We start from the raw sequence: 25772 nt of genomic DNA, 5'->3' as shown, positions 1-25772 counted from the left end.
CCTTGCGGGTCTAAATTAAAGGGAAGCCCCAGACCTACTCTGCTTTAGCTCCAAATTCCAAATTCCTCCATGTCCCAGTGTCTTTGGCCTAATCCTAATTGGAATTTGCTGACACCTTCAGTTTAACAGACCAAAAAACAAACAAACAACCTCCATCCCACCACAAATAGTACTCATCAGACCCATTTGCTCCCTCTGCAAAACAGGTCTGTTTAGCAGCAACATAAAAGATCATTAACCCCATTACACAATGGAACATGAGTATGATCCAAGTTTTAAAAACAAACAAAACCTCCAGAGCAGAAAAGCCAGGAGGCTTTGAACCCTAAAGGCAATGAGACTCTTCCCTGATCCCTCACTGGGAATCCAAGCACATAAACAAATGCTTATAAATATTTTTATATAAACAGGATTAATAATCTCAACCCACTCACCCCTAAATTTGCTCATAAATTTAGCCTTTGATTGTTCTTTCTTTAACCCATGCCCCATCTCCGTTTAGATTGCAGATCAACTGAGGCTACCATAAAGCTCCTTGGGGTAAGAAGGCTCAAAAAACACAAAGGGAAAAGGCCAATAGCAGGAATGCTATAAACATTTCATTTTATTTATTTTTTTTAAGAAAAGTAGCTTCAGAAAAAGAAGAAAATAATCTAGATCATTTATTTATATATATATATATATACTTTTTAATAAAAACCTTTACATAATCTTCATGCATAAAGACCTAGAGGTGGCCATGTTGTCTGTGACAGACCTAATACCAGCTGTCACAGGTCTTTACCTGGGACTCCCCATAGCTGGCAGCAGTGTAGCAAAGGCCCTCCACTAAAGCCCCTAAAGCCAAGCTCCTTGCCTGCCTCAGTAATGGTTTTATGTTCTAGGACTGTAGACAATGGGTAGGAAATGCTTTGGGCTAGAAGAGAAAGGATGAGGAGGGCTACCCAACCTGCCATGTTTTATCCAAACTCTTCAGGGAAATCCAGAATGGAGGCCTAGCAAGATGACTGAAAACCAGGGATCAAACTGAGTTCTGGAGCTTCCCAGAGACATGGGGTCTGTGACTAAGAGTTCCTGCACATGGTAGCAGGAAAGGTTTGGTGTTCATGCAACATTCAAGGCAGAACAAACAAGCCTTGAAGATTCATCCCTCCACGGCAGGCACTGACTTCTACCCTAAATGAGTCAGAAAGACCCTGTTACTGCTTCCTAACTCAGTCCAACCCTCTTTGGACTCTAAAACAGTGTTAAGTCATCAACCTACTTAAGAGACAGATTCTCCTTCCTTGTGTGGATAGTTCATCTGTTAAGGAAGGACAGTCTTTGATTAACACATTTGTCCTAGTATAAAAGGGCTGAGGTAGGAGTAGGGTAGCAGGCTGGCATGGAGGGCCACAAGATCCAGAATGGCTGAGAGTGGAAAAGGATTCCCTGGTTCTCTGGGGGGGATTCTGCCAAAGGTGTTTTATTGATCATTTTTCAAAAGAAAAGAAAAAAAAAAAAAAAAAAAAAAAAAGAACTTTTTTTAAGGATGGTAAAAAGAGGCTTGACTCCTTTTTGGGTTCCAAAAGCCCTTACGTTTTGTTCAGTATTAAGAAAAGCCCTGAACAAATGGAGGCTGCTGCTTGGGGCAGCAGGAAAACAGGATGGATTCCACAGCTAACCAAGAGAATGGCAAACAGTGCCAATCAACTCAATGCAAAGGATCTTTGTGTGGTGAGTGTGAATGAGCATGTGAGTGTGTTGGGAGGAACTTGGGGTTCACTGGCTTCCAACAGTCAATTCTCGCAGGTAGGACTGTGTGAGACCACGCAGTTCCTCCAAGGCATAGTCCTCAGGCATGGGGAGTCGGCCAACGTGGGGAGCCAAGAGACGCAAAGGGACTCGCTGAGGGTCTGGTGTTGAGTCGGAGGTTGCATCAGGGGCATGCCGAAGGCTCCATACCACCCGCAGCAGGTTGGCTACACGTTTGGCCATGTCTGGAGAGAAAAAAAATGGAGTGGGGACCACGGATGAGGGGTGGGAAGGGAGGGCATCAGGGCAGAGGTATAATAATCATAAAGACAGGAAACATGCAGGCAGGAAGCAGGGAAAGGATGGAGGCTTACCTGACTGGGCCAGGCGATCCTTGGCATTGTAACACTGGATCTGCTGTATGCGGTTGCACAGTGAGGTCACTTTGGTGTGTAACTGCTCCATCTCATAAACCGAGCAATCCATCTACAAAGAAGCAGAGAAACCAGTTAGGCCAAGAGGAGGTCCCCTCACCCAATTCTATCCATAGACTGACTATGCAATGCTCTGAAACAACAGAGAAAACCCACGGGACAAGGCGCAACCTCAGCAGTAATCCACCAGAGGAAAGTAACATATAGTACATAGAGCCCCAGACTGGGCAAGTCTGGAGATTAGCATTCATGAACCATTTTAACTAGCAAGCTTTAACATGGCACCAAAAATACAGATAAATCTGGGCTCAGAGAAATTGTATGACTTCTTAAGAATGCACAGTAAGTAAAAAGTGGAGTCCAAACTAGTATTTAATTTAGGTATCCTAACTCCAAGTTCACAACCCTCTCTAAAATACCACAGGGCCCTCTTCTCACTGTATGCCCTCTATGTGTCGCAATCCATTCCTATGGCTTCAATTATGATTAATGTGCTGATGATTACTAAATCTTTAGCTTAATATTCCAATTTTCCACTCGCCTTTCCAGGGCCACTTACCCTAGCTGAGGTTATCATTACTTAAGACCTTGATCACTATCTTCAGTGTCCTCCCCATTACATCCTTTTCCCTACCATCTATCTGGTAGCGAGTGACCTTTCTAAAAAGCAAGTCTGTATTTTTACTCTTTTTATTTTTGTTAACGTTTATTTATTTTTGAGAGACGGAAAGAGACAGAGTGTGAGCAGGGGAGGGGAAGACAGAAAGGGAGATTCAGAGTCTGAAGCAGGCTCCAGGCTCTGAGCTGTCAGCAGAGAGCCCAATGTGGGGCTTGAACCCACGAACCGGGTGATCATGACCTGGGCCGAAGTCAATTGCTTAACCAACTGAGCCACTCAGGAACCCCTGTATTTTTATTCTTTAAAAAAAATTTTTTTTAGTTCATTTATTTAAGTAATCTCTACCCCCAGTGTGGGGCTCCAACTCATGACCCTGAGATCAAGAGTTGCATGCTCTTCCAACTCAGCCAGCCAGGAACCCTGTATTTTTTATTCTTTATTATGTTCTGAATACTTTCCAGCAGTATCTTATTCCTGTTTGTCTCACATGTGACTCTTGGTTAGCCCTCCTCTCTCAAACTCTTACATTAACTATACTAATACCTCCTCCTTCACCAAATGCTCCTTCAACCCTTCCACGAAGTATCTCTCTCATTGAATCTATTTTTGGGCTTTGCAGAATCTACCATTTAACACCTCTACAAGTACTTTTTTATCCAAAATAATCCAGTCTTCAACTGGACTTTTAAAGGTGGTAAATAAAATGAGGTCTTTGCTCTCAAGAAATTCATAGAAAATAAAGAAACCATTGGAAATAAATCTTAAAGAATCATAAGCTATGCAGATGATTCAAAGAGGGTAATCTGGTAGAAAAACTGGATGGCTACTTCAGATTGGAGGATCAGGAAAGGCTTCCTTGAGGAAGGTCATATCTAACTAGAGACCTTAATAACGAGAGGGTCAAGCTTTCTAGGCCAAGAGAACAGCTAAAACTACAAGATGGGAATGCAAAGAATGGTAAAATGCAGTTAAAAAAAAATTTTTTTTTAATGTCTATTTTTGAGAAAGACAGCAAGTGGGGGGAGGGGCAGAAAGAGGGAGACACAGAATCCGAAGCAAGTTCCAGGTTCCTAGCTACCAGCACAGAGCCTAACACAGGGCTCGAACTCATGAACTGCGAGATCATGCCCTGAGCTGAAGTCAGACGCTCAACCAACTGAGCGCTATCCAGGTACCTGGGTGCAGAGTTTAAAAGCAGTTTAAAATGCAGAGTTTAAGAGGAGAATAGAAAAAGATAAAACTGGAGAGGTTTTATATACCAGTGGATCATAACTGGGGTCCTTAGAATTTTGAAAGTCTGTGAACTTGGACTGGGAAAAATTTTTACTAAAATTATTTTTTTACTAAAAATTAGCATTTAATTATTAATGTGGATGTCAAGCAATAACTGTGACTTTGTCATTAGCAGAAATCACAGCTATTTTCATATTACATTACAGTTGTTAGTGATTTTTAAATGTAGTATTTCAAAATTAGAGTAGTTAGAAGATCCACTGCTGAGCTTGTTATTTAAGATCTTAATCAAGCACTTATTACTTACTATAAGTTCTTAATATTTTGGTAACTATATTTTAACATAACTGGTTTCTTTTGTAATCCCATGTATTCAAATTTTTGCAAAAAAACACATTAGACAGCCATCCATGGGCTTTACCAGACTGTCAAGGAGGTCCATGGCACGAAAAAGGTAAGAATTATTCATGCAGAGCTTTTAAGACTTCCTAAGGAGCACTTTATTCTAAGTGAAATGACAAGCCCCTGGAATGATTTTAGAGTGAGATTATATGATTTGTATATTAGATCACTCTGGGGCACCTGGGTGGCTTAGCCAGTTAAGCATCTGACTCTTGATTTCAGCTCAGATCATGATCTCCTGGTCAGGAGATCGAGCCCTGCATTGGGCTTTGTGCTGACAGCACTGAGGCCTGCTTGGGATTCTCTTTCTCTGTGCCTCCTCCACTCATTCACTCTCTCAAAATAAATAAACGTTAAAAAAAAAAAAAAAAAAAAAAAAAAGAGGATCACTTTGGTTGCTGTGTGGAAATAAATTGTAAAGGAACAAGTGTAGAAGCAGGGAGGCCAATTAGGTGTCTACTACAGCAGTCCAGGTGAGAAATTTTGTGATTTTACTACACCTACACGGTTTCCCTTTCCACTCCACACACCAATACTTACTCTTATTAAAAGTTCGCTGGAAGCACTACGATCTCTCTGATCTCTAGACTCATACTTACGCTATTCTCTCTGCTAAAGCATTCTGTCCCACCCATCCTTCTTTTTCATCTGAAAGAAATGAGACTCATTTCTAGAAAGCCTTACTATAACCCTCAGACTGGGTTAGGTACTCAATTTATGTGTTGCTGTAAGATACTCTGTGCTTAATCCTTACACGTATCATTCTACAGTAACTGTTGGTTTACCTGGAAATATCTTCCTCAACAAAATTATTACTTTGGTAAGGGTAAAACATACACTACTGCTTACCTTCATATCCCCCAAATCCACCAGTGCTTGGGACATAGTAAGTTCTCAATAACTAGATTGTGTTAAAGTATTAATGTTCAACTAGAAAAGAGTTTTCTTCAGTGATAATTTAGGGATGATGCTCTTAATCCATCTTAAACATGTAGCAAATAAATTATGCATATTATGTGCCAGGCACTATGCTAGTAGTGGGGATTCTGATAAGGGTAACAGATAATAATTACTAAGCACTTAATATATATAAAGTAGTCTGCTAAAACACAGTGTATTTTGTTTAAGCTTTGTGACAACTGTCAGATATCTATGATAATCTGTGCCATTAACTTATTTGCTTAAGGTCACATAGCTAATGAGTGAGAGAACCATTAATTGAATCTAACAGTTTGGCTCTAGAACTCGATTCTTAACCTCTATGTTCTATTACCTTTAATCTTAAAGAAGATCTCCCCAAAAGGTGCTCATGATAACGGCAAGACAGATGTAGATAAGTAACTAAAATAAAGTTAGTAGACTAATGTACCAAGTGCTTTGGTAGTAAAAAATAAAGTGCAATAAACATTTCTTGGGGAAAACGAGAACAAAGTAGAGCTTACAGCAATGTAGATTTTTTTTTTTTAAGGTTATTTTGAGAGAGAGGGGGCTATGGGTATAGAGGTAGAGGGAGACAGAAAATCCCAAGCAGGCTCTGTGCTGTGACCACACAGCCCCATGTAGGGAGGGCTCCATCCCAGGAACCAGGAGATCATGACCTGAGCAGAAACCAAGAGTCAGATGCTTAACTGACTGAGCCACCCAGGTGCCCCCAGCAATGCAGATCTTAAAGGATGAATGTATGTGTGTTCAAGAGCGAAATAAAACAAATTCTGCTGGAAAATCCATGAGTAATTTAGTGTGATTAGAGAAGGTGGCATCTGGAATGTGGGGGTAACACTAGTAGGAATAAGCAGGAGTGAAAGGTAAAAGCCTTTATATGGGCTTTAATTCTATATTCCAGAGTATGGTCTTTGTGCTATAAGCAATGGAGGTCTCTCTTATGATCTTATCAAGACTGACCCCAATACATTTTAATGAAGACTAAAAAAACTGTTAATATTTGCAATTTTAAACATGCCAAATGATGTATGAAACTACCTTCACCAAATCTCTGACCTTCCTACCTCTCTCATCCCTGAGTTGTTCACTCAAACTAGGGCTAGACAAGGGGAGACTATGGACAAGCCTCGGGCATGTCTACTGTACGTACCACTGGTAATAAGTACAAAACAGAAGTTTTTTTTTAAGTTTTGATACAGCTGTCATAGTGATTACAGCAAATTAGCCTCATCAAAACATCCCTTTTGCACTGACCATTCTATCTCTGCCATTAAGTTTTTCAAGTGGTCGCTCAGGCCTTTTGAGGTCTCTGTGCCTTTAACGGCCAGGGAAAAGGAAAACCAAGCAGTAGTTCAAAGACTCAGGTACCTGCTGTATCTGGTGAAGCATCTCCATGACCCGAATATAGTCCAAGTAAACAAGTCCTGATGTTTCCCAGTCCTGGATTAGGCTGCTGCGCTCTGGAGGTGCCAGGTCTTCCAAGAACCCCTTCAGGTAGTCATAGTTCTCATTAATGATGGCATCTGAAGAAACAAAATATTAAGCACTATGTCTGCACAAGTATAGGTTCTCAAAAGTACACAGATGACATGACAGAAATCCAAAACAGGAAGGAAGGGGAAATAATGTTGGGTCAAACTAGAGAATTGCATAGATATTTCAAGTAGATATCCTGAAATTCTCCAAAGAAAAATGTGTAAAAGTTCTTGCTTCAGTTCCCCAAACAGAGACATCTGGGTGTTTTTTTCTGTTTTTTCTTTTCTTTTTTTCTTTAATTTATTATTTATTTTTGAGAAGAAGAGGGTATGAGCCAGGGAGAGGCAGAGAGGAAGGGAGAATCTCAAGCAGGGTCTGCGCTGTCAGTGCAGAGTCTGACATGGAGATAGAACTCACGAAACTGTGAGATCATGACCTGAGCTGAAATCAAGAGTCGGATGCTTAACCAACTGAGCCACCCAGGCACCCCTCTGTTTTCTTTCTTGAGACATAATTGACCTATAACATTATGTTAGTTTCAGATACACAACATAACAATTCAATGCTTGCATATATCGCAAAATGATCAACCACAATGTCTGGTTATGTTACCATACAGAATTATTTTTTTCTTCTGATGAGAACTTTTAAGATTTACTCTATTAGCAACTTTCTTTTTTTTAAAGATTTTATTTCTAAGTAACCTCTACACCCATCGTGGGGCTTGAACTCACAACCCCAAGACCAAGAGTTGCATGCTCCACTGACTGAGTCAGCCTGGCTCCCCCTCTATTATTAGCAACTTGCAAATATGCAACACAGTATTATTAACTATGGTTGCCATGCTGTGTATTTCATCCTCATGACTTATTTATTTTGTAATTGGAAGTTTGTACCTTTTGACTCCCTTATTCATTTTGCCCACTTCCACCTCCCACCTCTCTGGCAACCACCAATCTGTTCTCTGTATCTATAAGCCTTTTTATTTTTTTCTTATTTTAAAGATTCCCCATATAATGTGATATCATGCAGTATTTGTCTTTCTCTGACTTAGCATAATGCCTTGAGGTCCATCCATATTGTTGCAAATACTAAGATTTCATTCTTATTTATGGCTGAATAATAATCCATTGCCTATATATACAATACATACACACACACAGTTTTCGTTATCCATCCACTGATAGACACTTAGGTTGTTTCTCTATCTTGGCTACTGTAAATAATGCTGCAATGAATATGGAGTTTCATGTATCTTTTCGAGTTGTGTTTTCATTTTTTCTTTTGGATAGCTAACCTGGAAATGGAATGACTGAATCATATGGTAGGTAGTTCTATTTTTAACTTTCTTTTCTTTTTTCTTTTTTAATGTTTATTTACTTTTTTATTTAAAAAATTGTTTTTACATTCATTTATTTTTGAGAGACAGAGAGAGACCGAGCACAAGTGGGGGAGGGGCAGAGAGATTTTATAGACAGAGAGATTATATAGACAGCAATTTTAACAGGGATGAGGTGGTATCTCACTGTGGTTTTGATATGCATTTCTGATTAGTGGCACACATCATTTCATGTAACTGTGAGCCATCTATATATATCTTATTTAGGAAAATGTCTACTCGATACTCTGCCTATTTTTTTTTTAATTTTTTAATCTTTACTTATTTTTGAGAGAGAGAGAGAGAGAGAGAGAGAACGAGCGGGCAGGGGAGAAACAGAGAGAGGGAGACACAGAATCCAAAGCAGGTTCTAGGCTCCGAGCTGTCAACACAGAACCTGACGTGGGGCTCGAACTCACGAACCGTGAGATCATGACCTGAGCTGTAGTCAGATGCTCAACCAACTGAGCCACCCAGGCATTTTCCTCTGCCTATTTTTCAATCAGGTTTTTTTTGGTTATTTTTAGGAGTTCTTTAAATTTTTTTTTTAAACATTGATTTATTTTTGAGAGACAGAGCGTTAGTAGGGGAGGGGCAGAGAGAGAGGGAGACACAGAATCTGAAGCAGGCTCCAGGCTCTGAGCTGTCAGCACACAGCCTGAAGCAGGGCTTGAACTCACAAACCACGAGATCATGACCTGAGCTGAAGTCAGACACCCAACTGACTGAGCCACCCAGGTGCTGCTTTTAGCTTGATGTAGTCCCATTTATTTCTGCTTTTGTTGCCTTTGCTTTTGGTGTCACATCCAAAAAAAAAAAAAAATCATCATCAAGATGGATGTCAAGGAGCTTACTACCTATGTTTTCTTCTAGTTTTATGCCTTCAGGTCTTACAGTTCAAGTCTTTATCCATTTTGCGTTAACTTTTGTATATGGTGTAAGACGATGGTCCAGTTTCATTATTTTGCATATGGCTGTCCAGTCTTCCCAATGCCATTTATTGAAGACTGTATATTCTTGGCTCTTTTGTCATAAATTAATTGACCACATACGTGTGGGTTTATTTCTGGGCTTTCTACTCTTGATTTTAAAGTTTATTTTTTAGATTTAAGACACAGAGAGCACAAGCAGAGAGGGGAGGGGCGGGGAAGAGAATCCTAAGCAGAGCCCAACATGGGGCTTGAACTCATGAATGTGGGATCATGACCTGAGTTGAAATCAGGAGCGGACACTTAATCGACTGAGCCACCCAGGCACCCCCTGGTCTCTCTACTCTGTTCCAATGATCTATGTGTCTGTTTTCAGGCCTATACCATTCTATTTTAGTTTCTTACAGCTTTGTAACTGAATCTGAAATCAGGGAGTGTGATGTCTCCAGCTTTGTTCTTCGTTCTCAAGATCACTTTGGCTACTGGAGGTCTTTTGTGGTTCCACGCATATTTTAGAGTTGTTTGTTCTACTTTTGTGAAAAATGCCACTGGAATTTTGGCAGAAACTGCACTGAATCTGTAGACTGTTTTAGTAGATTGATATTTTAACAATATCAATTCTTCCAATCCACAAGCATGGAATATCTTTCCATTTCTTTGTGTCTTTAATTTCCTTTAATCACTGTCATAGTTTTTAGGGTATAGGTCTTTGATCTCTTTGGTTAAATTTATTCCTAGGTATTTTATTCTTTCAGATGCAACTGAAAATAGGATTGTTTTCTTCATTTCTCTGATAGTTCATTATTAGTATATGGAATTGCAACAGATTTCTATATTGATTTTGTATCCTGCAATTTACTGAATTCATTTATTCCAAGAGTTTTTTTGGTGGAGTCTTCAGGGTTTTCTATATATAATCATCATGTCATCTGCAAACAATACAGTTTTATTTCTTCCTTTCCAGTTTGGATGCCTCTTATTTATTTTTCTTGACTAACTGCTCTGACTAGGACTTCCAATATTATGTTGAACAAATGTGGTGAAAGTGGGCATCCTTGTCTTCTTCCTGATCTTAGAGGAAAAGCTGAAAGCTTTTCACCATTGAATATGATGTTAGCTGTGGGTTTGTCATATATGGCCTTTATTATTGAGGTATGCTCCTTCTATGCCAACTAGTTTTTATCATAAATGGATGCTGAATTTGTCAAATACTTTTCCTGCATCTCTTGAGACGATCATAGGATTTTTATCTTTCATTTTATTAATATAGTGTATCACACTGTTTGGTTAAACCATCCCTGTTATAAATCCCATTTGATCATGGTGTATAATCCTCTTAATGTATTGCTGAATTCGGTTTGCTAATAATATGCTGAGAATTTTTACATCTATGTTCATCAGGAATACTGGTCTGTACCAATATGGTTTTTCTTATGATATCCTTGTCTGGTTTGATATTAGGATAATGCTGACCTTATAAAATGAGTTTGGAAGTATTCTCCCCTCTTCTATTTTTTGGAAGAGTTTGAGAAGGATTGGTATTAATTCTATGTTAGGTAGAATTCACTAGTGAAGCCATCTGGTCCAGGACTTTTATTTGTAGGGAGTTTTTTGTTTTTTTTTTTTTAATTTTTTTAACATTTATTTATTTTTGAGACAGAGAGAGACGACAGAGCATGAACAGGGGAGAGGCAGAGAGAGAGGGAGACACAGAATCTGAAAAAGGCTCCAGGCTCTGAGCTGTCAGCACAGAGCCTGACGCAGGGCTTGAACTCACGGACCGTGAGATCATGACCTGAGCCGAAGTCGGACGCTTAACCGACCAAGCCACCCAGGCACCCCAAGGGAGTTTTTTGATTACCAATTCAATCTGTTTTACTAGTAACTGGTCTGTTCAGATTTTCTATTTCTTCATGATTCAGTCTTAGAAGGGTATATGTTTCTAGGAATTTATCCAATTCTTCAAGATTGTCCAATTTGTTGGTATGTACCTGTTCACAGTAGTCTCTAATGATCCTTTGTATTTCTATGGTATCAGTTATAATATCTCTTTTTTAATTTTGGTGAATAAAATTCCCTAAGTACACGAAGAGTTTAACATAATGCATGCATATCAAGCATATCCTTGGCAAATGGTGACATAACAATATTGCTGTCAACCTGTCCCTCTAGCCCCTCCAGGCCACGTTTCCTCTGCACAGAGAACTCTTGCAAAGTGTAATCTGATGCAAGACCTCAAAGTCCCATAGAGAATATCATCTCTGGCCAGACTAATCATGGCATTCAGAGACTGGAAGAATTTGGGGTAATTTCAGGAGACACGGGCCCTAGAAGGACTCACCAGAAGCTAAGTGCCTGATGATGAGTTTGTGGCAGCGGTTCCAGTGTCCAGCTTTAAACAAATAGAGGGCCTCCAAATGCTTGTCAGATTCCATGTGTGCTCTCACTGCTTTGGCCTCATTAATCCACTCAGCAGGCACACAAAGCTTTTGGGTCAGGAAAGTCTCCTTAGCCCAAGACTCAGGGGTCTCCAATAGTTGGCAGTGCCGGGTAAGCAGCTCTCGAACAGCATTCTCACGCACGCTGCAAGAAGAAAGACAATGCTGAATAAATTCTATCTTCATTGATGGAGAAGACTGCCTCAGACAACGCAGAGTGATCCATGGGATAGTCTCTCAAACTGCAAGTCTTAACCCTTACTGGACTTCAAACTTCACTTAAAAAAAAAAAAAGTCACCATATCTACATTTATTTTTTAAATGAAATAGTATCTAAGCACGTTATATTTTCATGATCAAAAAAGTCTGAAAACTAATACTCTAGGGAAGGTTGTCTAGGGCTAAGAAAAGGCTTTCCCTTTCTTTTCCTTATTTTCTTTCTTGTAACAGGAGATCAAGGACTAGGATAGGAGAATGCTATTCTGCACAGAGCAGTTGTTTGCAGTTCATTCCCAACCTTCTTCCTTCCTTTTCTCCCATATGGTCAGTACAAGTAAACGAAGTAGTTTTTAAAGGTAAGGCCTCTTCCAGGTCCTTGTTTGCTTTTTTTTCCTCTTCAAAACTACCAACTTTCCTAATTCATTTCTCTCTACCTCTAGATTTAGGCTACCCTCATTCTTTCTGATCTCAAGTCCCCTTAGAGTCCTTATTTATCTGGGCCAAAGGACCAGCCATTTAAATTTCAAATCAAAACAAGTATTCTCATTTTAGATTCTTTTCTGAACACCTTTCAAGGCTTTTCGAGGACCCCCCAATCTCATCTTAACTGTTTCTTTTAAAAATTCTTTATCAGGGGCACCTGGCTGGCTCAGTAGGGGGTGGTGAGTTTGAGCCCCATATTGGATACAGAGATAACTTGAATAAATTAAATAAATAAACAGAAATAGGATCTGCTTGAGCCTACTCTGAATCATCAGTTTTATTAGCCAGACTTTTAACCTCTGAAATTCCCCATGAATTTATTTAAATAAACTCAAAGGAAAAGTATGAAATAATTTTGCTTCCTGGTAAGGGAGAAGAGGAGAAATTCCTTTAAGGGAAGGCTGTGCTAGATGCTTTATACTTCTACTCTCTTTCTGTAAAAAAAAAAAAAAAAAAAAATTGAATTAAGCAATCTCAATGCCCATCATGGGGCTCAAACTCATGACCCAAATGAAGATCAAGAGTCACACACTTGGCTAAGTCAGCCAGGTGCCCCAACTTTTCCTCCTTTAATCCCACAACCACCTTTGATTAGATACAGATTAATATTATGATTTTATAGATAAAGAGTAAGCTTTACTCCAGGTCAAAGTGAGTACATGATGGATCTAGAACTGAGGCAAGTCTGACTACAAAACTCAACTCCTTTTCACACTGTATCACATGACAGTTAATGCAGCATAATGATTAAGAGCACAGACTCTGGATGTCTTGAGTTGGAAGACTGCCATTTACTAGCTATGTGACCTTGAGCAAAAGTTACTCTCTCCCTGCCTTGGGCTGCTCATCTGTAAAACAGAGATTGTAAGAGTGTTACCTTATAAAGTCATTATGAGCACTAATTTTGATATAAAGTATTTACAACAGAGTGTATATCCATATAAAAGTACTATGCAACAAAGTACTATATAAATGTTTTTGTTACTAGTGTAATGCCATGCTACTACCATTAACAGAAAAAAAATCTCCATCAATTTATCTCATTCACACCATGGGGAAAAGGCGATTTCAGGATAGAGAACCAAATCCTAACACACCTAAGTAAGGATATACTGGTAAATATGATGCTACCAAACTTGAGGGGGTAGGTGTGGGTGGATGGCAAGGGAAGGCCAGAGAGGGAGAAAGGCAACAGAGAGAAAAAGTCAGGGGCGCTCCTTGCCAACTCATGATATCACTTCACAGATCCACTGAGGCAGCTCAGCAAGTATTATTTCTACATACCTAAACATGCCACATTCAACTGAATCTATGTCTGTGTTAATGGGTTGCCCCATGTGGATATACCCTTCCTCTTCTACTTAATTATTTCCTGTTCTTGTCTAAAGTTTTCCATGATCACTGCAGTTCACAGAGATCTCTCCTGAGAAACAGCATTATTTGGCACTAAAGTCAAGACAGTCTCACTTCTAACTTGTTCACGTGAATACAGAGACAGCTGTGGACTGAACGGTCTTAAGGTTTATCACAAGGCTGGACCGAAAATACATTCTAGACGCTTACTTAATGAATTAAACCCTAAGAGACTGATTCTTTGCCCCTGTAGCCCTAGGTGTACCTCGTGGGTTCATGACATCTCACTCACCTTGAGTTGTCAATATGCAGGAAGACAAAGATGGCCCACTCCCAGAGGCCCTCACTTTCCAGTTGGCCAGCAAAACTGGCCTGCAGCACACCCTCACACTGGTCTGAGAGATGAGTATAGTTAAGAGCCCGCAGCACCTCCCACAAGTGCCAGCTTAGGCGGTAATCCAAAGGATCTGCTGTTATGCTTCGAGGCTCCAACAGCTGGTTGAGATCATAATGTCTGCAAAGGAGAATGTGCGGAGTGTTACCACATCAAGGCAGCAGACCACCTGCACTGAACAAATCAACTGTTCTGGCTATGGCTTAGGAGATAATAAAGGCAGGCACCCTAGAACAGAAGCGTTATAGACCACATGGTCTCCTTCTGAGATTGTGCTGTATCAATCTACTTCTAGGTTCAGCCAGATTACAGAGCCTACCAAAAATGAAGGCAGCTCCTCTTCTGTGGCTGTGGGATCTGACAGGCTGGTATTTGTTTGGCCTAGATATTTATTGTCCTGGTACACAGAGTCTTCATAACTCTTACTCTTCATTCCTTTGCTTTAGTGTTGATACCTTTCTTAAACATTTAAAACACATAGTTATCTTAGGATCTTTCAAACTTCTCTATTATATGGAGCTGTCGGAGTGCTAACTCTCCAACAGCTAACTAGTCTTCATGATGGTTATTTCCTTCTATGGTTTATAATTTTTGCCTCTGATTTTGTCTACACTGGGGAGTATTTTTTATATAAGGACATTCAGGTGTCCTGGGTTTTTAAAGTGTCCCTATACAGACTTTTACCTTTTCTTCTGCTGGGAGCCCAAAGATTTCAATGGTCCTAGACTAGTTAATGTGTAAAGTTCTTAGCTTGCAATTCCAGATCGTAAGAATAGTAGAAAGTAAAATCTCATGCTTCTAAGTTTTAGAGCTTAGACTACCAATCAATAATTTTCCTTTTCACCTAAGATCCAGACATTTTATAACTTTTTAACACTTCTCAGGTAATGAACAGAATTTTTCTAGACCAGTGTTGTCAAACTGAACTTTGTGGGATGATGGAAATGCTCTGTAATCTGTCCTGATCAATGATAGCCAATAGTCAATACAGGTGCCTATCAGACACTTGAAATGTGGATACTATAAATAACTTAATTTTAAGTTTTACTTAAATATTCATACGTGAATAGCAATTATATTGGACAGTGTAGTTTAGACTATTTGTGAAGGACAGAGTGTGGCTTTTACGTAAGGTCTTAGTCCACAGCAATTCTATCTTTCCTGAGAACAAGGTTTACTATCTCCTTCTGGCGCTGGTTTCTTATTTCTGGCACCTTGAGATATCCTTCTTTTTCTTTTTTTGACATAAAAAAAAACTGACATACAGTAAACATAACATATTTAAAATGCACAATTTTCATTAAGTTTCAATATATGCACACACTGCGAATTTACCACCAAGGTCAAGATAACAAACACACTCATCACCTCCAAAAATTTCTTTATGCCCCTTTGTAATCCCTCTCTTCCTGCCTCTCCTTACACCCTCTCTTCCTGGGTAACCAGCTTTCTGTGATTAATCAGTTTGCATTTTCCAGAATTTTATATAGATTAGAATCATAGAGTAGGTATGCTTCCAGGTACTTTTTTGTCTCACCTCTTCCAAAACCAAGTAAAATTATCCTGCAATTCACTATGCTAATTATGTGTATCAATTGCTGAGTAGCATTCCATTACATAAGTATACCACATCTTGTTTACCTATTCAGCTGTTGGTGGAAATTTGGCTTGTTTCCAGGTCTGGACCATTATAAACAAAACTGCTATAAACATCTGTATACAAACATGTTTTCATTACTTTTGGGTTAATACCTAGGAGTGGCATGACTGGACCATATGCATGCAGGTATGTCTAACTTTTTAAGCCAAATTGTTTACCACAGTGCCAATATCATTTTACATTTTTACCAGCAGTGTATGAGAATTCCAATTGCTCCACATCTATGACAACACTGGGTAGTGTACATCTTTTTAATTTCCAGTCATTCTAATAGGTGGGTAGTGGTATCCCATGATGGTTTTAACTTGCATTTCCCTGTTAGCTACTGATGCTGAACATTTTTTCGTGTGCTTGACATCCAGGTCTTCTTTGGTAAAGGAACTGTTTAAATATTTTGCCTATTTTTAAAACTGGGTTATTATTGAGGTTCTTATTGTTTTATTTATTTATTTGCTTATTTATTTATTTGAGAGAGAGACAGAGAGAGAGAGAAAGAGAGTCTGAGAGAATCAATCCCAAGCAGGCTCCACACCCAGTGCGGAGCCTGATGTGGGGCTTGATCCCATGACCCTGGGATCATGACCTGAGCCAAAATCAAGAGTCAGATGCTTAAGTGACTGAGCCACCCAGGCATCCCTACTATTACAGAGTTTTAAGAGTTCTTTATATGATCTGGATACAAGTTCTTTATCAGATATATGAATTGCAAGTATCTTCCTCCAATCTGTGGCTTGTCTTTTCATTCTCTTATGAAAATGAACACTAGCAGTTTTTTTAAAAAGTTTATTTATTTTATGTTTGAGAGAGACAAAGGGAGAAAATGTGTGTGCGTGCGCATAAGCAGGAAGGGGGGAGGAGAGAGAGAAAATATCCCAAGCAGACTCTGCACTGCCAGCACAGAACCCAACACGGGGCTCAATCTCCTGAACCGTGAGATCATGACCTGAGCCAAAACCAACAGCTGGACGCTCAATGGACTGAGCTGCCCAGGCGCCCCCAGTGACTAGCAGTTTTTAATTTTGCTGAAGTCCAGTTTACCATTTTTTTCCTCTACAGATTGTATATTTAGTGCCAAAAAAATCTTTGCCTAACTCACAGTTGTAAAGATTTTCTGGTTTGTTTTCTGCTTTAAGTTTGAAATTTAGGTTTCTGATTCATTTTGAACTGGACACATAATAGAAATAAGCAGTAAAACCAAAAGCTAGTAGACTATCAAGAAAAAAAAAGAGAAAAGACACATATTACCAATATCAAGCAGGAGAGAGACACAGATCATACATACGTTTTAAAAGGTTAATAAGGAAAAATGTTATGAATAACTTTATGCCAATAAACTTGGTGACTTCAATGAAACAAATTCCTTAGAAGAAGCAAATGATCAAAACTGACTCAAGAATAAGCAGAAAGCCTCAACAGCCTAGTAAAGAAGTTGATTTCATAGTTTAAAAATTTTTTAGTGTTTATTTTATTTTTTAATTTTTTAATGTTTATTTCTGAGACAGAGAGAGACAGAGCATGAGCGGGGGAGGGGCAGACAGAGGGGGAGACACAGAACCCGAAGCAGGCTCCAGGCTCCCGCACAGAGCCCGATGCAGGGCTCGAACCCACAAACCGTGAGATCATGACCTGAGCCGAAGTCAGTCGCTCAACCAGCTGAGCCACCCAGGCGCCTGTTTATTTTTTGAGAGACAGAGCATTGAGTGGGGGAGGGTCAGAGAGAGAGGGAGACACAGAATCTGAAGCAGATTTTGAGTTGTCAGCACACAGCCCGATGCGGGGCTCAAATCCACGAGTTGTGCAATCATAGTCTGAGCCGAAGTTGGACGCTTAACCAACTGAGCCACCCAGGCACCCTTATTTTATAGTTTAAAAACTTTAATTAAACTTAATAAAAATGGAAAACTTCTGCTCTTCATTTTATTAAGAAAATGAGGGGCGCAGAGTGGCTCAGTCGGTTAAGTGTCTGACTTTTGATTTTGGCTCAGGTCATGATCTCATGGTTTGTGAGATCGAGCCCCGTATTGCACTCTGTGCTGACAGTGCAGAGCCTGCTTGGCATTCTCTCTCCATCTCTCTCTCCCCCACCCATGCTCATGTAGGTACATGTGTGTGCACACTCTCTCTCTCAAAATAAAGAAAAAGAAAATGAAAAAACAAGCCTTTATATTAGGATGATTAAAAAAAATTAATGATAAAGGACTAATATCCAGAATATATAAAGAAATATTGCAATACAGGAACTCTTTTAAAAAACAGGCAAAAAAAAATGTGAAGAGATACTTTAGCAATAAAATATATAGACGGTAAATAAGCACATGAAAAAAATGCTCAAAATCATTAGTCACTAGGGAAATGCAAATTAAAGCACTACTTCAGTTATTTCTATTTTACCACAATATAAACCTATATGATCCTCTAATTAACACAGTTACTCAACTAATACCTAAAAGTATTTAATGAATTGAAATGAGATATGAGTGATTAGTTGTGACGGGGAAAAAAATCCTGTAGTGTTTCTGAGCATGTGTGCCAAGATAGGTCTGCTGAGAGAGTTTTAATTAACTGATTATCTATAATAATAGCAAGTGTTTATATACTGCTGGAGGATAAATAAACTACTGTTTCTTGTTTAAAAACAACACTGGGGCACCTGCGTCACTCAGCTGGTTAAAGCATCCAAGCCTTGATTTTGGCTCAGGTCATAATCTCACAATGGTGAGATGGAGCCCTGCATCAGGGTCAGGGTCAGGGTCAGGCTCCAGAGCTGGGTTTGGAGACTGCTTAAGATTCTCTCTCTCCCCTCTCCCACTTCCACTTTCTCTCAAAAACAAAACAAAAACAAACATCAATAACAACACACACATAATGAGATGCCACTATACACCCACCAAAATGGCAAAATTAAAAAAAATAACAATACCAGGGGTGCTTGGGTTGCTCAGTCAGTTAAGCATCTGACTCTTTATTTCAATTCAGGTCCATTCATGGATTGGGCCCTGTGGGCCCTGCATCAGGTTTCATGCTGAGGGTACAAAGCTTGGGATTCTCTCTCTGCCCCTGTGTGTCACCCCGTTCTCTCTCATAAAAACAAACAAAAAAACTTTAAAAAACTCACAAGAAAAAAAAAATTTAAGTTTATTTATTTATTCTGAGAGAGAGAGAGAGAGAGACGCAGAGCCTGATGTGGGGCTTGATCTCACGAACTGCGAGATCATGACCTCAGCCCAAATCAAAAGTTGGAACACTTAACCCACTGGGCCACCCAGGTGCCTTGACAATACCAAATTTTGAAGAGGATATGGAGCACCCAGAGATCTTAGTGGGAATGTAAAATTATGTGAACACTTATGGATACAAATGTTCATGGCATCTTTATTCATAATAACCCAAATCAAGAAAAACTATCCATCCACAAATAAATAAATTATGCAACAAAAATCCCTCTGACACACATATTAACATAGATAAATCTCAAAACCATTATATGAGTGAAAAGATAACAGAATGATCCCAATTATATAAAATTCTAGAAGAGCAAAATTTATCGTAACAAAAACTCAGTTCGTTGTCTGGATGTTGGGGATTGATTGCAAAGGGGCATGAGGGAACTTTTTGGGGTTAATGTAATTGTTATCTTGATTGTGATGACAGTTACATTATGTTAAAATGAACACTTCATTATTTGTAAATTGTATCTTCTTAAAGTTGATTAATTTTTAGATTTCTAATTCTAGTTCCAATGTTTTTTGCATTCAACTACTATAAATTATACTTTGTTAATTTATACAAACTTAGGCAATTTGGCCTCACATCAAAAGGAAAAGACTCAGGATAGAACTTCCTAGGGCTGATTGAGCCCTCAAGTGACTATCATGAGTGGCTCTCTGACTTACCTGTCACTGTAGAGTTTTAGAAGGTGAAAGCAGACATCTTGAAGTGGTCTCTGTGAGTTTTTCTCCTCCTCTATCACACAGCCAGAGCCTTCTAGGTATGAAGGAAGTGGGGAGCAGGCATAACTCTCAGCCTCAGAAGAATTCTGAAGGGAAGAATTTGATACAACAGTACATCAGCTGCTACTGTGTTTCATTAGATGTGATCCTGTCTCAATTATACTACTTACACACATGTATTAAGAATGATGACACCCTGGGACGCCTGGGTGGCTCAGTCGGTTAAGTGTCTGACTTTTGGCTCAGGTTATGATCTCGCAGTTCATGGGTTTGAACCCCAAGTTAGGCTCTGTGCTGACAGCTCAGAGCCTAGAGCCTACTCTGGATTATGTGTCTCCCTCTCTCTCTGCCTCACCCCCGCTTGTGCTCTCTCTCAAAAATGAATACACATTAAGAAAAAAAAATTTAAGGATAGTAACACCCTAATGGAATGTGTCAAGGATCTTAAACTTAATTTTGAGTGGTGACATAGCCCACCTGTCTTCAAGGGACTATCAAAGACTTTGGATAGCTCTCACTAATCCTCCTACCTTTCTTGTCACAATTCTTATTACATTCAGTTTCTTTAGTGTTCTCTTTCTCCTGACATGTTTATCATGTTTATTGATATGATAAATCATATCAATGAACATGGACAGTAAGAAACATGGACAGTAAGAATAAAAAGCTGAAGAAATTATGGCTTTAAAAACATTAATAATGGGGTGCCTGCCTGGGTGGTGCAGTCAGTTAAGAGTCCGACTCTTGGTTTTGGCTCAGGTCATGATCTCACGGTTCATGGGTTCAAGTCTCAGGTAGAGCTCTGCATTGACAGTATGGAGGCTGCTTGGGATTCTCTCTCCCCTTCTCTCTGCCCCACTCCTGTTTGCGTGCTCCCTCTCAAAATAATAAACATTAAAAAAATATATAAAAACATTAATAATATTTTAACTCCAACACTGTCAAGGCATATGAAGTATGATGATATTCAGAGGCAAATTCTTCAGGCCTGGTCATTTAGGACTATACCAACTTGAGGTTGGGCTGTATCTCAAGGAATTCCCAAAGGAATAAGACAGCATTAGGAATAAAGAAAAACCCTATCTCATCTGGGGGCAGGAAAACAGCTTTAAGAAAGTCAACTGTGGATGGGAATGCAAGCTGGTGCAGCCACTCCGGAAAACAGTATGGAGGTTCCTCACAAAATTAAAAATAGAACTACCCTACGACCCAGCAGTTGCACTACTAGGTATTTGTCCAAGGGATACACGTATGCTGTGTTGAAGGGGCACATGCACCCCAACGTTTATAGCAGCGCTATTGACAATAGCCAAAGTATGGAAAGAGCCCAAATGTCCATTGGTGGATGAATGGATAAAGAAGATGTGGTATATATATATACAATGGAGTACTACTTGGCAATCAAAAAGAATGAACTCTTGCCATTTGCAACTACGTGGATGGAACTGGAGGGTATTATGCTAAGTGAAATTAGAGAAAGACAAATATCATATGACTTCACTCACGTGAGGACTTTAAGATACAAAACAGTTGAACATAAGGGAAGGGTAGTAAAAATAATATAAAAACAGAGAGGGGGACAAAGTATAAGAGACTCATGGAGAACAGAGTTACTGGAGGAGGTGTGGGAGTGGAGATGGGCTAAATGGTAAGGGGCATTAAGGAATCTACTGAAATCGTTGCACTATACACTAATTTGGATGTAAATTAAAAAAATAAAATTAAAATTATAAAAGAAAGAAAGAAAAGAAAGAGTCAACTGTGGAAACATCATACTAAATGAAGTAGAAGCAGACACTTGGAGAAGTTTAAAAGTAACCCTGTCTAGAGGCAGGAGAAAAGGAAAGTTTCCCATCAGATTTCCTGGGTCCATTTCAATTTTAGAGTCCTTTCAAAAAAAGGAGTTAAGAAAAAGTATTATGAAGTGTAACTTGATGGATTTTTTCTCTGCAGTACTTTTCTGGCAAAATGAGAATGCCCCCCATGACACTTGGTTGGCTCTACTGGACACAAATACCTGAAATGCTTCTTCGTACATGCTGAGTGCCCTGGAAATGGAGGCTGTCGGTGGAAGCAAATACCAAAGATGGACAGCGAGGGAGCGTTTCCAGTCCAACTGTGAGCACACGTTGATTTGCCTCTCCTCGGAGACCTGCCATACCTGCAGGAAACAAAATCATCATCATAGCTATGTGTTATACATCATCTTGTTACTCAGATCTGCAAGTCACTCACTTATTCCAGTAACACTTTATTTTTTAAGTAATCTCCATGACCAATGTGGGGCTCAAACTCACCACCCCAAGATCAAGAGTTACATGCTTTACCAACTGGACCAGCCAGGCACCCCTATTTAAGTAACATTTTAAATGAACTAGATTAGCAGTGTTAATGATCTAAACATAAAATACACAGTTCTTTGGGGGCAGGGTGGATTTAGACAACAGGTGCTCTGAGATGAAAACCAGAGAGTGAAGAGGAGGTCTTCTCACTGCCCACAGCTGATGTCTTATAAAACTTTAAGATGTGCATAAATTCTGACCAGCTATTTCATTTTTGGAAAGTGATTATCAAGATGTCAACCAGGCAGGCAGCAAATGGAGAACTGGCTTAAAATAATTACGGTATATCATCCACAAAATGAACAGAAGTAGCTTTTAAAAAGAGTGATGCTACACAACATGGAAAAATGTCCATATACATAAGTGTACTGCTATGTATAATATTTGAATGTACACACATGTGTAAATACACACATATATACACACATATATGTTGATATAGAATTAAAATATGTCTGGAAAGACAGACTACAAATTATTTACCTTGTTTACCACTATGATAAGGGATAAGGTGAATTTTAATGTTTTAATTTCAATATAACCAGTTTTTGGTTTTGTACATGTTGTACATGTTGTACCTTTGTAATCTGAAAATACTTCACTAAAATTTAAAAACAAGTTGCTTAGTTACATGTGTAACAGTGTAAAATTTACAAAGATAGCTCTTTCCCTTAACCTCAAGCCATCTTGAATTTATGAGAAAATTTATGCAAATGTACGAGAAAACAGGAAAGTACCGGTTTTCCAGCCAACAAGGCAAAGATCCGCAGTCTCTCGTCCTGGATGAAAGAGTTAGCCTGGAGCTGATGCCAATCCACCAGCTGCATGGTAAGCAGCTCCCGGATCGACTGGCTGCCCACCAACTGGGATAAAAGAAGGGCAAGACGATGATCACCTACAAGAGAAACAGAACTCTAGTGATCACTGAGGATTTACAGACTTGGGGAAACACTAGGTATTATCTTATTTCTTCTAGCCCTCAGGAGGGAGAACTTGACACAGTGACTGCTTTCTGCAGTAGTAACAAAATACTGACCACCACCATACCATTTTCTGCCTGGGCAGAAAATATTCAAGAGTACTTTAACCTAAATTACATAGACTGTACAGTACACAGAGTTCAATTATAGATCTACTATTACTTCTGTGACCCTTCATCTGTAAAATGGAGGAAAGTATCATCTGATTCAAAGGCTTACAGTGAAAACTGAGATGACATAATTGAAAACATGCCCAACTAGAATGGCACTGAGGAATGGCCAACTGAAAGCTAGAGGAAAAGCATATGTGCGTGGTATAAAAAGAATCGCTGAGTCTTTCACTCTCATAGGTCCAATAATCTTTTTTACTAAAAATTAAGTACAAAGGGCTGAGGCAATAAAACGATTCTAATTAACCAGAATGTGAGGGGATAGAAATTCCAGTTTATGAAAACTTCCAGTTAAGATGTAAGTTAAGAGAAAAATGCTTTGTTTCACCCCTTCTGACAAACCTGGTAAAGTCAACAATCTTTCTCCTTTCGTTTGTACATATGGGTCAGTGCGTACATGTCTATATAAACTACCATTCTATCAGAAACTGAGGCTCTCATCTCAAAAGAGTTTCCTTCACAAATGAGAGGGGCCTGAAGGAAAAAAAATCATGCATCAGGAATACATTTGGAAACGTGCCAGGCCAAGTGGTCTCTCTGTATATAGGTAATCAAGACATGACTGGACTATGATTCAGGCAGTAAGTGCTGTAGCTCACTTGACCATGAGCTGCTAGTATTCTAGGTGAAAAATACTAAAAGGAAAAAAGAAAAGATTATTTCTGTGTATCTACAGAATCCCAAAGAGAGGATTTACTGGCCAGGATTTATAAATATTCTGGGTCACCAGAGATGGTCAAGTTCAAAGCTTGATATAATCCATTCATTTAGATCCTCTCTTTGCTTCCATCACACAACCAACCAATCAGCTTCTGCCCATCCCTGACTTTTCACATAGATTTTCCCATTGATGAGGACATATACGAAGCACGTAGCAGGATCCTAGGGTACTTCTTCAAGTCAATTTTAGTGTATGGTGCAAAGTAAGAATACAAATTAATCTTTTGCATGTGAATATCCAACTATCACAGCATTATCTATTGAAAAGACCATACTTTCCACATTTAAATCATCTTGGCACCTTTGTCAAAAATCAACTGAATCTAAGTGGAAGGGTTTTATATTCAAGTCTCACTTCTATTCTACTCTGTTGTTCTATGTTCATTCTTATACTAGTACCACATTGTCCTGACTGCTGCAGCTTTATAGAAGTTTTGAAATTAGACAAGTGTTGAGTTCTCGGATTTTGTTCTTCTTTTCAAAGACTGTTTAGGTCTTTTACATTTCCAAATAAGAATCAGCCTGTTAATTTTTGCAAAAATGCCAGTTGTGGATTTTGATAGAAAATGCACTGAATGTACAAATTAATTTGCGGATAACAGACATCTTAGCAACACTGAGGTTCCCAATCTACCAGTGGTTCTCAATCTGAGTGGTTCTGCTCTCCAGGGAACACTTGGCAATGTCTAGAGATATTTTTGGTTGTCACAACCAAGAGTAAAGTACTCTTATGGGTAGAGGGCAGGGATGCTGTTAAGTATCTTGAAATGCCTGGACAGCCTCCACAACAAAAAATTACCAGCCAAAAATGACAAGAGTGCTGAACTGAGATGTATTACATAAATGCGGAATGTGTTTCCCCATTTATTTATATCTTTATTTCCTCAGCAATGTTTTATAATTATAGTACATGTCTCACTTTTGTTACATTTATTCCTTAAGTATTTTATTCTTTCTGATATTATTGTGAATGCAACTGTTTTTCTCACTTCATTTTTGGATTGCCTGTTGCTAATACATAGAAATAAACTGTACTTTGTATACTAATCTTGAATCCTGAGGTCATGCTGAACTAGTTTATTTAGTCCCATTACCTTTTCTGTGGATTACTTAGGACTGAACTATATACATACAGAACCATGCCATCTTTTAATAAAGACAGTTTCATCCCTTCCTTCCTCATATGTATGACTTTTTTGCTTCTTTTCCTTATGTGATTACACTGGCTACAATATTCACTACAATGTTGTACAGAAATGGTGTTCCCAATCTTAGGGTGAAATTGTTCAGTCTTTCAACATTAAGTATGATGTTAGCTATAGTTTTTTTGTACGTGTGCTTTGACATCTGGGTAATAATGTCATCATGGAATGAGTTGGAAAGTGCTCCCCTCTATTTGCTGAAAAGAGTTACAGAGGATTGATATGACTTCTTCTTCAAACACATGATAGTGTTCACCAGTGAAGACATCTGGATTAGCTTTTCTGAGTGAAGATTTTTAATTACTAATTCAACTTCTTTATTTGTTACAGATATATTTAGATTTTCTACTTTTTCTTGAATTAGTTTTGGTAATTTATATCTTCCTCGGAATTTGTCAATGTCACCTAAGTTGTTTAATTTGTTGACACAGAATTTCTCATAGTATTCCCTTTTCTGTAGGGTTAGTAGCATTTTTGTTTTTTATTTTCATTCCTATTTGTTGGTAATTTGTCTCCCTCCCCGCCCCCCCATGATCAGTGTAGTTAAAGGTTTGTAAACTTTCTTAATCTTCTCAAAGAACTAATTTTTGATGTTACTGATTACTGTTTTTTTCTTTTTATGTTGCCATTTTCATTGATTTCTGTTCTAATCTAGTATTTCCTCTCTTCTTCTACCTTTTGGTTTATTTCTTATTTTGCTGATTTCTTAAGGTA

General features: G+C 38.8%; 1 protein-coding gene across 7 annotated transcripts in view; it reads right to left on the bottom strand.

Annotated features, from left to right (window-relative positions):
* Window positions 1-586: 586 nt before the first annotated feature.
* The window catches only part of NUP98 (nucleoporin 98 and 96 precursor), a 118458-nt gene continuing 93272 nt past the window's right edge, over window positions 587-25772 (bottom strand). For all 7 annotated transcript variants that reach the window (XM_086678170.1, XM_086678172.1, XM_086678171.1 and 4 more), the window contains 8 exons: window positions 22724-22881; window positions 21662-21805; window positions 19588-19730; window positions 13933-14154; window positions 11489-11730; window positions 6733-6887; window positions 2109-2220; window positions 587-1979 (listed from right to left, as the gene is read on the bottom strand). In XM_086678170.1, coding sequence (XP_086534296.1) covers window positions 1762-1979; window positions 2109-2220; window positions 6733-6887; window positions 11489-11730; window positions 13933-14154; window positions 19588-19730; window positions 21662-21805; window positions 22724-22881 — 1394 coding nt within the window. In that variant the 3' untranslated portion in view covers window positions 587-1761. The remainder of the gene's footprint in view (window positions 1980-2108; window positions 2221-6732; window positions 6888-11488; window positions 11731-13932; window positions 14155-19587; window positions 19731-21661; window positions 21806-22723; window positions 22882-25772) is intronic.

This window comes from Puma concolor, chromosome D1 (genome assembly GCF_028749965.1).
Source record: "Puma concolor isolate L17-30 chromosome D1, mPumCon1.1.hap2, whole genome shotgun sequence".
Taxonomy (NCBI): Eukaryota; Metazoa; Chordata; class Mammalia; order Carnivora; family Felidae; genus Puma; species Puma concolor.
The sequence above is the reverse complement of the archived record's forward strand: the minus strand, read 5'-3'. Positions and strand labels throughout refer to the sequence as shown.